General features: G+C 55.0%; 1 protein-coding gene across 2 annotated transcripts; it reads left to right on the top strand.

The window, feature by feature from the left end:
- Nucleotides 1-219: 219 nt before the first annotated feature.
- Nucleotides 220-11220, top strand: CNN1 (calponin 1). Of its 2 annotated transcripts, none has more exons than XM_003914937.4 (7): nt 220-487; nt 2533-2654; nt 7685-7751; nt 7842-7979; nt 8478-8588; nt 10209-10355; nt 10436-11220. In XM_003914937.4, exons 1-7 carry the CDS (start codon nt 281-283, stop codon nt 10679-10681), a joined length of 1038 nt encoding a protein of 345 aa, XP_003914986.1. In that variant the 5' UTR covers nt 220-280; the 3' UTR covers nt 10682-11220. The 2 variants fall into 2 exon arrangements, with proteins under 2 accessions (XP_003914986.1, XP_009191817.1); XM_009193553.3 differs by lacking the exon at nt 220-487 and adding an exon at nt 1705-2152.
- Nucleotides 11221-11436: the final 216 nt, after the last annotated feature.

Raw genomic sequence — 11436 nt, 5'->3', positions numbered from 1 at the left:
GGGTGTCAGTCCTGCCTCAAGACTCCAGAGAGATAAAGAGACCTCAGAGACAAAGAGACTCAGACCCAGCCAGAGGCCCAATGGACAGCGGGAGGGGTGGGTGGAAGAAGGCTGGTCTCTGTCTGACCAAGCCCCCCCAGAATAACGTAGGCTGCCCCCCTAGGTGGAAACAATGACACAATCAGCTCCCAATACCAAGGGCCTGACATCACAAGGGGGGGGAAGGCAGCAGAGGTTGGGGGGGTGCCCCGCCCCTTGGCAAGCCCCTACAGCCAATGGAATGGCCTTGGAAGAGACCCGGGCCGCCTCCGGAGCTTCAAAAACGTGTGAGGAGGGAAGAGGGTGCAGACGGAACTTCAGCTGCTGCCTTGGTCCTCAGCGTCAGTACTGCGCCACTACCCCCCGCCAGAGCCCACCGGCCAGCATGTCCTCTGCTCACTTCAACCGAGGCCCTGCCTACGGGCTGTCAGCCGAGGTTAAGAACAAGGTAGGGCTGGAGGGCCTCCCTGGCCTGGCCCACACGTCCTGCCAGGCCAGAGCCCCGAGCTTGGGGTCCCTTGAACCCCCTCCTGCCTATCCTATGTGACTTGGAAACTAAGAGGGGAAAAGGGAGTGATATGGGATAGGGGCTGCCTGTCTCCCCCTGAACATCCCAGAGCCCCCAGCTATGGTTGGGGTGGAATAGGGGGCACACAGCCACACATAAACAGAGGGGGTCAGTCCATTGCAAAGATACCCACCTGATCAGTCTTCTTTTAACCCTTTGTGTTCTTGGGGGGAACAACATAGGGGGAAGACTTGTTGATTCTTCCATATCCCCCAGCCTCACAAAGAAACTGGGGAGCACTTGAGAGCTGGGGCTCCTGGGAGGTGACGCCGGGAAAGTGTGGGAGATCCTGAAGGCAAAGGGGGACGGTGGAGGGCAGGAAGCGGGCATCAGAAGTGCAGCAGGGGTCTCCTAACTGTGGAGCTAGGAAGATACCTGGACACCACCTTCATGGTATGGATGGGTAAACAGGTTCGGAGAGGAGAGGCAAATAGCTGGGATCCCAGGTAAAGCAGGTACAGCGCTCGGACCCTGGAGTCACCCCCCATATACCAGGATGGTCTCAGCTTCTCCCAGCTGGAGAACTTGAAGTTTCCAGCCCACTGGAATCGTCCCAACAGCACTGCCGAGGGAGGAGTTCCTGCCCCATTTGACAGAGGGGAACACTGAGACTCAGGGTGGCTTTTCCCAGGGTCCTGTGGTGAGGAAGTGGGGGACTAGGTTGGAACCTGGGTCGGGGGATCCTCGGGGCTGGAGGAGGGGGCTGGTTGGAGGAGGGGGCTGGTTGGGGGCGGGTTCTCGGGCGAGAGACAGATCCCAGCGCCGCCCTCCTCCCCCCAGCGCCGGCCCCAGAGCCGCGCAGAGCCGCCGCGCCTTATAAGGCGGCCTCGGGGAGCCCAGGCCACGCTATATAAGGGCCGGTTTGCTTTATAAAGCCGGGCTGGTGGTGTGGGGGGCGGCAGGGCCGGGGCCAGGTGAGGGGGCCGCCCCTCCCACCTCCCCCCACCTACCCAGGAGAAGAAAGGGCAGCCCGGTCCCCTAGGGGCTGGGAGCCTGGCTGGACTGTGGCGGAGGGTTCTGGAGAAATGGGAGTGGGGGAGGAGGGGGACGGTGGAGAGAGGGAAAAGCCGGGGGGAGAGGCAGAGAGAGATACTGGGAGCCTGAGACACCCTAGGGACAGACGTGGGAGGGCGAGCCAGGAGCGAGATAAGACCTAGACAGGGATGGAGGGGCAGGGAAGGGAGACAGAGCCCCACCCCCCACCCCAGGCAGGAAACCTGGAGACAGAGAAAGACCTAGAGAAGCAGAGATGCAAGACCCAAGAGCCCCGCCCCTGGCCAGACAGGGACTAGCCACCCAGAGAGATGGGGACCCCAAGACTGGGCCAAGGAAAGACACCGCTGGGGAAGAGAGAGACAGAGGAGTCGTGGGGCTTGATAAGGGGGAGAGAGATATACAGACGTGCAAGCCTCTACCCCTAACCGGAGACAGAGCCCGGGAGCCGAAGACGTGGGGGACATGGAGAGACAGAGATGTATGACCAGCACACCTCTGCAAGCCAGCACCCAGGGGCACCTCCTTAGACTTCCTGCTTCCCTTCCTGAGGTGCCCCTTCTTCCAACAGGGGACGCAGAGGGGGCAGGGCTAGAGGAAAAGAAGCCCCAAGTTTGGCCTGGACGTAAAACCAGGGGACCAGGCGCCACCCCTCTAGCTCAGAGGATCCAGCTCCCCACACCCCACCCCTCGTCTACATTCCCTGGTGCCAAACCTCAGAATGCCCGGAATGGCCCCCTGGGCAGGTGCCACCTCAGCCCTGGCTCTCGGCCCTCCCCAGCCCCCACCCTCCCAACTGGGTGATCTGGGGCAAAATCGCCTTAGTTGGGAAGGACGAGGGAGATCAGGCTCTAGGAGGCTCGGCTAGGACCCAGGGAGCCCAGGCTGCCCCCACTGCATCCTCACCCCTTTCTCTGTGCCCCCCGCCCCAGCTGGCCCAGAAGTACGACCACCAGCGGGAGCAGGAGCTGAGAGAGTGGATCGAGGGGGTGACAGGCCGTCGCATCGGCAACAACTTCATGGACGGCCTCAAAGATGGCATCATTCTTTGCGAGTGAGTGAGGCTCTCAAAGCCCAGACCCTGCACCCCCGGCAACTCCATGCAGCCCCCTCAACCCCCAAAACAACCATGATCCTGGAACTGAGTTGAACACTTTCTATTGGATACCTTTGGGGTGGCCAGTAATCACTGTGCCCATTTAACAGGCACAGAAAACTGAGGCTCAGTTAGGTGAAATGCATTATACCAGGTCCCACGCTGTTTCAAGGGAAATGACTCCAGAATCTTAACCACCATGCTATACAGGGTAGGCCTATCTATGGCCACCAGAGTCCCCAGAAAGAGTAGTCACAGCTAAAAGGCAGCAGTCAACAGCTGTTCATGGCTGGCTTGGTGACATGAGGAGAGATGTGCAGCAATAACTAAAGTAGGCCCTGGTTTTCTTTCTGGATTTCATTTTGTTTTGTTTTTTTGAGATACAGTCTTGTTCTGCTGCCCAGGCTGCAGTGCAGAGGCACGATCTCGGCTCCCTGCAACCTTTGCCTCCTGGGTTCAAGCGATTCTCCTGCCTCAGCCTCCCCAGTAGCTGGGATTACAGGCACACACCACCATGCCTGGCTAATTTTTGTATTTTTTTTTTTTCAGTAGAGATGGGGTTTCACCACGTTGGCCAGGATGGTTTCGAACTCCTGACTTCAACTGATCCATGTACCTCGGCCTCCCAAAGTGCTGGGATTACAGGCACACACCACCATGCCCGGCTAATTTTTGTATTCATTTTTTTAGTAGAGATGGGATTTCACCATGCTGACCAGGCTGCTCTTGAACTCCTGACCTCAAGTGATCCACCTGCCTCGGCCTCCCAAAGTGCTGAGATTACAGGCATGAGCCACCTCACCTGACCTTCTTTTTTTTTTTTTTTTGAGATGGAGTCTTGCTCTGTCACCCAGGCTGGAGTGCAGCAGCACAATCTCAGCTCACTGCAACTTCTGCTGTCCGGGTTCAAGTGATTCTCATGCTTCAGCCTCCTGAGCAGCTGGGATTACAGGCACCCACCACCTCGCCCAGCTAACTTTTGTATTTTTAGTAGAGATGGGATTTTGCCATGTTGGCCTGGCTGGTCTCGAACTCCTGACCTCAAGTGATCTGCCCGCCTTAGCTTCCCAAAATGCTGGGATTACAGGCATGAACCACTGCACCCTGCCAGCCCTGGTTTTCTCCTCGCCTCAAAACCTCATCGCTGAGGGAGGTGAAAACCCTAACAGCTCCCAAGCCCCAGTTCCACTGCAATCTTAATGCATGGTAGGGCCCTAAACCCAATCTGGGCCTGATCTGCGTTTGAGTCTGACCCAGGGCAGAGTGACTGTGAGTGTGATCGGAAGACTTTGAAGGTGCAGCCTCATCAAATCCTAGATGCTGGGAAGAAGAGGTGTCAGGGGTGTTTTACCTTGTTCCATTCCCATCCACTAGGAACAAAGAATTGGCGGGTGGGGAGGTGGGCACACTGGTGTCCCAGCTCAGACAGAGGACGGCTCAGACGTCAAACAATGCAGTCCCAGCTTGGGCAACATAGTGAGATCCCATCTCTACAAAAATTTTTGTTTTGATTAGCTGGGCGTGGTGGCATGCACCTGTGGTCCCAGCTACTCGGGAGGCTGAGGTGGGAGAATCGCTTGAGCCCTGGAAGTCAAGGCTGCAGTGAGCTATGATCACGCCACTGCACTCCAGCCTGGGCGACAGTGAAACCCTGTCCCAAAAAAAAAAAAAAAAAAAAAGACCTAATGTAAATGACGAGTTGATGGGTGCAGCAAACCAACATGGCACTTGTATACCTATGTATCAAACCTGCACGTTGTGCACATGTACCCTAGAACTTAAAGTATACATATAAAAAAAAGAGTGGGCCGCACGCGGTGGCTCACGCCTGTAATCCCAGCACTTTGGGAGGCCGAGGCGGGCGGATCATGAGATCAGGAGATCCAGACCATCCTGGCTAACATGGCGAAACCCCATCTCTACTAAAAATACAAAAAATTAGCTGGGCATGGTGGCGAGCGCTTGTAGTCCCAGCTACTCAGGAGGCTGAGGCAGGAAAATGGCGTGAACCCGGGAGGCAGAGCTTGCAGTGAGCCGAGATCGCACCACTGCACTCCAGCCTGAGTGACAGGGTGAGGCTCCCATCTCAAAAAAAAACAAAAGTGTAGTGCAGTCACCCGTGCAGTCATTCACTCATTCATTCATTCATGCATGCAAGAAGCATTTATGAGTTCCTGCTGTGTGCCAGGCTCTGATCTAGGCATTGGGAACTGTGAACAGAACAGACTCGACTGAGAGCTCAAGGACTTTTAGTCCTAGTTGAAGAGATCAATCAAATCATTGATCAAATAATCACAGACTTGTCTGTTCTGGGGAAAATTCAAGCGGAAGGGAAGCTGGGAGTGTCAGGTGCATCAGACGTCTGCGGGTGGAGGGTGTGCAGTTTCCTAGAGAGTGGTCTGGGAGGCCTCTCTCTGAAGAGGTGACAATTGAACAGAACCTTGGATGAAGTGAGGGAGGACTCAGGGGACCTGAGAAAAGAGTGAGCAAAGCAGAGGGGGCCACCAGTGCAAAGGCCTGAGATAGGAGCATGCTTGGGGTGTCCGAAGAAACAAGGAGGAGGCTGGCGTGACGAGCACCAAATGATTGAGTAGAAGTGGAGATGAAGTCGCAGAGTGAACTGAGAGTCAGATGGTGGAGAGCCTTTTATTTCATTTATTTATTTATTTAGAGACAGAGTCTTGCTCTGGTGCCCGGGCTGGAGTACAGTGGAGCAATCATAGCTCACTACAGCCTCGACTTCCTAGGCTCAGTTGATCCTCTCACCCCAGCCTCTTCAACCCTAGCCTTCTCAGTAGCTGGGACTACAGGCGCACATCACCAAGCCCGGTGAAGTTTTCGGGGTTTTCTTTTTGTAGAGACATGGGTCTCACCATGTTGCCCAGGCTGATCTCAAACTCCTAGGCTCAAGTCATCCTCCTGTCTCGGCCTCCCAAAGCACTGGGATTACAGGTGTGAGCCACTGCGCCCAGGTCTACAGAGGGCCTTTTAGTCCATGCAGAGGACTTAGGATTTCATTCTGAAGGCAGTGGGAGGCTCCTGGAGGATTTGGAACTGGAAGGTAATTTGAACTGTTTAAAAATGGCCATTCTGGGCCAGGTGTGGTGACTCACACCTGTAATCCCAGCACTTTGGGAGGCTGAGGTGGGGGTATCACTTGAGGTCAGGAGTTCAAAACCAACCTGACTAACATGGTGAAACCCTGTCTCTACTAAAAATACAAAAAATTAGCCAGGCACGGTGGTGGGCGCCTGTAGTCCCAGCTATTCAGGAGGCTGAGGCAGAAGAATGGCGTGAACTCGGAAGGCGGAGCTTGCAGTGAGCCAAGATCACGCCACTGCACTCCAGCCTGGCCGACGGAGTGAGACTGTGCCTCAAAAAAAAAAAACAAAAAAACACAAAAATTAGTGCAGCGTGGTGGTGGGCACCTGTAATTCCAACTGCTTGGGAGGCTGAAGCAGGAGAATAGCTTGAACCCAGGAGACAGAGGTTGCAGTGAGCCGAGATCGCGCCACTGCACTCCAGCCTGGGTGACAGAGCAAGACTCCATCTTGAAAAAAAAAAAAAAAAATCTGGCTGCTGGATGAAGAAGGGTGGGTCTGCAGGGGACGAAGTGGAAGTTGGGAGCCCATTCCAAGAGGACAGGAAACAGACTCTGGTGGCTGAGACCCAGGTGGAGGTGGCAGGGAGCAGTGAGTGGGCTTCTGGACTCATTAAAAGGCAGAGCCAAAAAACTTTCGAGGGACTGGATATGAGGCTGAGAGAAGGAGAAAGCGGGAGTTGGGGGCAAGTCCAAGGGCTCTGGCTGAGCACCTAGAAGGGGGCACTGCTAGGCAGGGCAGGTGGAGGGAGCGGGGAGTCTGGAGGAGGAAGCTGCATGTCAGGAGTCTGGAGCAGGGTGAGTTTGATTTGAGATGCCCAGATACCCACGGAGAGAGCTGGATGAGATGGCGAGAAACACAGGCTGCAGGGAAACGAGGGAGTTGCTGGCATACGGAGGTACCTAAAGTCAAGAGACTGAATGAGGCCAGGTGCTGTCGCTCATGCCTGTAATCCCAGTATTTTGGGAGGCCGAGGCAGGAGGATCACTTGAGCCCAGGAGTTCGACACCAGCTTGGGCTCTACAGTGAAACCCCATCTCTAAAAAAAAAAGATAGCCAGGCATGGTGGTGTGCACCTGTGATCCCAGCTACTCGGAAGGCTGTGAGAGGATCGCTGGAGCCTGGGAAGTTGAGGCTGCAGTGAGCTGTGATTGCACCACTGCACTCCAGCCTGGGCGACAGAGCCAGACCCTGCATTAAAAAAAAAAAAAAAAAAAGAGATGAGATCATTAAAGGAGTGAATCAGAGAAGAGGCCCCTGCTGTCTACAAGAGAAAAGGATGCTGAGACACGCCTGCCAGAGAGGCTTGGGAGATCCCGGAGACTCAGATACACTTTGGATAAGCAGGCTTTCTGACTGGGACCTGAGTCTAATTCCTTGGCATCAGCGTCCCATTTGTGTATGTACTTCAGTGGTTTGGAGGGGCTGCAGCTGAGAGCTGACTGCAGGGAGAAGTGACACTAGGGTATGGCATGGCCCCTTGTGGTCATCCTGTCACCCTGCTCCTGCTGGGCTGGGCTGAAGAGGGGGAGTAGAGGACACCTTTCTTTCTTTCTTTTTTTTTTTTGGAAATGTAGTCTCACTCTGTCGCCAGGCTGGAGTGCAGTGTTGCAATCTCAGCTCACTTCAACCTCTGCCTCCCAGGTTCAAGTGATTCTCTTGCCTCAGACTCCTTAGTAGCTGGGATTACAGGCATGCATCACCATGCCCGGCTAATTTTTGTATTTTTAGTAGAGATGGGTTTCACCATGTTAGCCAGGATAGTCTCGCTCTCCTGACCTCGTGATCCGCCCGCCTTGGCCTCCCAAAGTGCTGGAATTACAGGCGTGAGCCACCGCGCCCGGCCCTGGGGGGACACCTTTCTTACCTCCTCCCCACTCTTCTCAGATTCATCAATAAGCTGCAGCCAGGCTCTGTGAAGAAGATCAATGAGTCAACCCAAAATTGGCACCAGGTGAGCCCAGACCCAATCTCTTCCATCCGTTCCCACAAGCCCCTCAGACCTCCCCCCTCCCCCCAGTGACCACAACCTGCCCCCCTCTAGCTGGAGAACATTGGCAACTTCATCAAGGCCATCACCAAGTATGGGGTGAAGCCCCACGACATCTTTGAGGCCAACGACCTGTTTGAGAACACCAACCATACACAGGTGCAGTCCACCCTTCTGGCTTTGGCCAGCATGGTGAGTGTGGGTGCAGGCTGGGCAGGGGGCGGTGGGTGGCACGTGTGGCCACTTGTGCCCCTGAGTCCAGTGAAGGTGACTGGCGGGCAGGGATGGGGGAGCAGGTGCTGTCAACAGCATCCAAGGGGGCCAGGCGCGGTGGCTCACGCCTGTAATCCCAGCACTTGGGAGGCTGAGGTGAGCAGATTGCTTGAGGTTGGGAGTTTGAGACCAGCCTGGTTTCACCAACATGGTGAAATCCCATCTCTACTAAAAATACGAAAATTAGCTAGGCGTGGTGGCACACGCCTGTAATCCCAGTTACTTGGGAGGCTGAGGCAGGAGAATCGCTTGAACCTGGAAGGCAGAGGCTGCAGTGAGCCGAGATCGTGCCACTGCCCAGCCTGGGTGACAGAGCAAGACTCCGTCTCAAAAAAAAAAAAAAAAAAAACAGTGTCCAAGGGGATTGTGCAGCCTGGAGACCCCCTCGTCAGTCCCTGCTTTCCCTGCCCCACACAGGCCAAGACGAAAGGAAACAAGGTGAATGTGGGGGTGAAGTACGCAGAGAAGCAGGAGCGGAAATTCGAGCCGGAGAAGCTAAGAGAAGGGCGGAACATCATCGGGTTGCAGGTACTGCCCTGTCCTCACTCAGCAGAGGTTATAGAAGCCAGGAGCGCATCCTGGTGTCTGAAGGCTTTTGGGGACAGGATATTTGGCATTAAGTATACTATAGGTCGGGTAGTGTGCTTATCCGCACCTTCCATTCACAAACTCACTCTGCCAACAACCCTAGCAGAGAGGTACTTGTTCTCACCATACCCTTTCCACAGATGAGAACACTGAGGCTTGGAGAAGCTGGCTCGCTTTTGCCTAGATCTTCCAGCTGATGCGTGGCAGGCTGGGACTTGAATGCTAGAAGTCAGTCATGTGATAGGCCCACTCTGGGCCTCAGTTCCAGTCTCGAAATGGTGCCTCAGGCAGGGTGGAGTGGCTCACACCTGTAATTCCAGCACTTTGGGAGGCTGAGGCAGGAGGATTACTTGAGGTCAGGTGTTTCAGACCAGCCTGGGCACCACCACCTCTACAACAAATTTAAGAGTTTAGCCAAATGTAGTGGTGTCTGCCGGTGATCCCAGCTACTTGGGAGGCTGAAGGGGGAGAATCACTTGAGCATTCAAGGTTACAATGATTGCATCACTGGACTCCAGCCTGGGCGACAGAGTGAGACCCTGTCTCTAAAAAATGAAAATGGGCCGGGTGTGGTGGCTCACACCTGTAATCCTAGCACTTTGCGAGGCCAAGGCGGAAGGATCACTTGAAGTCAGGAGTTCGAGGCCAGCTTGGCCAACATGGTGAAACCCTGTCTCTACCAAAAATACAAAAATTAGCCAGCGTGGTGGTGCATGCCTGTAGTCCCAGCTACCTGGGAGGCTGAGGCAGGAAAATTGCTTAAACTTGGGAACAAATGAGATGCTGTCTCAAATAAAATAAAATAAAACAAAAAAATAGAACAAAGTAAAATATAAAAATAAAATAAAAAATGGGCTGGGTGCAGTGGCTTACCCCTGTAATCCCAGCACTTTGGGAGGTTGAGGCGGCTGGATCACCTGAGGTCAGGAGTTCGAGACCAGCCTGGCCAACGTGGTGAAACCCCATTTCTACTAAAAATACAAAAAATTATCCAGGCGTGGTGATGCCCACCTATGATCCTGGCTACTCCGGAGGCTGAGGCAGAATTGCTTGAACCTGGGAGATGGAGGTTGCAGTGAGCTGAGATCGTGCCACTGCACTCCAGCCTGGGCAACAGAGCAAGACTCCGTCTCAAAAAAAAAAAAAAAAAAAGTAAAAAAAATGTTGCCGGGCACGACTCAAGCCTGTAATCCCAGTACTTTGGGAGGCTGAGATGGGCGGATCACGAGGTCAGGAGATTGAGACAATCCTGGCTAACACGGCGAAACCCCATCTTTACTAAAAAAATACAAAAAACTAGCCGGGCGTGGTGGTGGGCGCCTGTAGTCCCAGCTACTGACGAGGCTGAGGCAGGAGAATGGCGTAAACCCGGGAGACGGAGCTTGCAGTTAGCTGAGATCCGGCCACTGCACTCCAGCCTGGGCGACAGACAGAGTGAGACTCCGTCTCAAAAAAAAAAAAAAATGTTAAAGCAGTGCCTCACCCTCTCACATCAGCTACGCCTCGTGGCCCATGATGAGGTCTGTAATTATTAGTGTGATTCTCCTTCTGACTTCCTAGATGGGCACCAACAAGTTTGCCAGCCAGCAGGGCATGACGGCCTACGGCACCCGGCGCCACCTCTACGACCCCAAGCTGGGCACGGACCAGCCTCTGGACCAGGCGACCATCAGCCTGCAGATGGGCACCAACAAAGGAGCCAGCCAGGTGAGTGGGGGCCCCCAGGGCACGCCATCAAAGCCCAGGACACTGGTCACCCCATGGCCTGACTACATCACCCTTCGCAGGCTGGCATGACCGCGCCAGGGACCAAGCGGCAGATCTTTGAGCCGGGGCTGGGCATGGAGCACTGCGACACGCTCAATGTCAGCCTGCAGATGGGCAGCAACAAGGGCGCCTCGCAGCGGGGCATGACGGTGTATGGGCTGCCACGCCAGGTCTATGACCCCAAGTACTGTCTGACGCCTGAGTACCCGGAGCTGGGCGAGCCCGCCCACAACCACCACGCACATAACTACTACAATTCCGCCTAGGGCCACGAGGCCTTCCCTGTTTTCCCCCCAAGGGAGGCTGCTGCTGCTCTTGGCTGGATCCAGCCAGACCCAGCCGACCCCCTCTCCCTGCATGGCATCCTCCAGCCCCTGTAGAACTCAACCTCTACAGGGTTAGAGTTTGGAGAGAGCAGACTGGGAGAATGGGGGGCCCACTGGGGGGAAGGGGACCCTCCGCTCTCTAGTGCTACGGGGTCCAACATAGAGCCGGGTGTCCCCAACAGCGCCCAAAGGACGCACTGAGCAAAGCTATTCCAGCTGTCCCCCCGCTCCCTCACAAGTGGGTACCCCCAGGACCAGAAGCTCCCCCAGCAAAGCCCCCAGAGCCCAGGCTCGGCCTGCCCCCACCGCATTCCCGTAGTGGGAGCAAACTGCATGCCCAGAGACCCAGCGGACACACGCGGTTTGGTTTGCAGCGACTGGCGTACTATGTGGATGTGACAGCAGCGTTTGTAACGCGAGCACTTTCTTTTTTTTTCTATTTCACTGGAGCACAATAAATGGCTGTAAAATCTCCTGAGGCCTCAGAGCTGCTCTGTTTTGGATACGCTCCATATCCCGCACACACATCTGCACAGACACACGTGCCCACACACACCCTAAGATGCACATACACACTCACAAGCACCCTAAGACACACACCTCACTGTAGCCACTCAGACACAGGATAGGCACTCCATCACACCCACATGCAAAGTCCACACACCACACACACACACTCCCCCTTTCACACACAG

The sequence above is a fragment of the Papio anubis genome, chromosome 20 (assembly GCF_008728515.1).
Source record: "Papio anubis isolate 15944 chromosome 20, Panubis1.0, whole genome shotgun sequence".
Taxonomy (NCBI): domain Eukaryota; kingdom Metazoa; phylum Chordata; class Mammalia; order Primates; family Cercopithecidae; genus Papio; species Papio anubis.
Note: the sequence above shows the minus strand (reverse complement) of the source record. Positions and strands in the feature narration are given on the sequence as shown.

Excerpts from the sequence above, each read along its gene's own strand:
- CNN1 (XM_003914937.4), top strand. The coding sequence starts at position 281 with ATGGCCTTGGAAGAGACCCGGGCCGCCTCCGGAGCTTCAAAAACGTGT. Across the intron at positions 488-2,532 it reads CAGCCGAGGTTAAGAACAAG|CTGGCCCAGAAGTACGACCA; the intron begins GTAGGGCTGGAG and ends CCCCCGCCCCAG. Across the intron at positions 7,980-8,477 it reads TTCTGGCTTTGGCCAGCATG|GCCAAGACGAAAGGAAACAA; the intron begins GTGAGTGTGGGT and ends TGCCCCACACAG.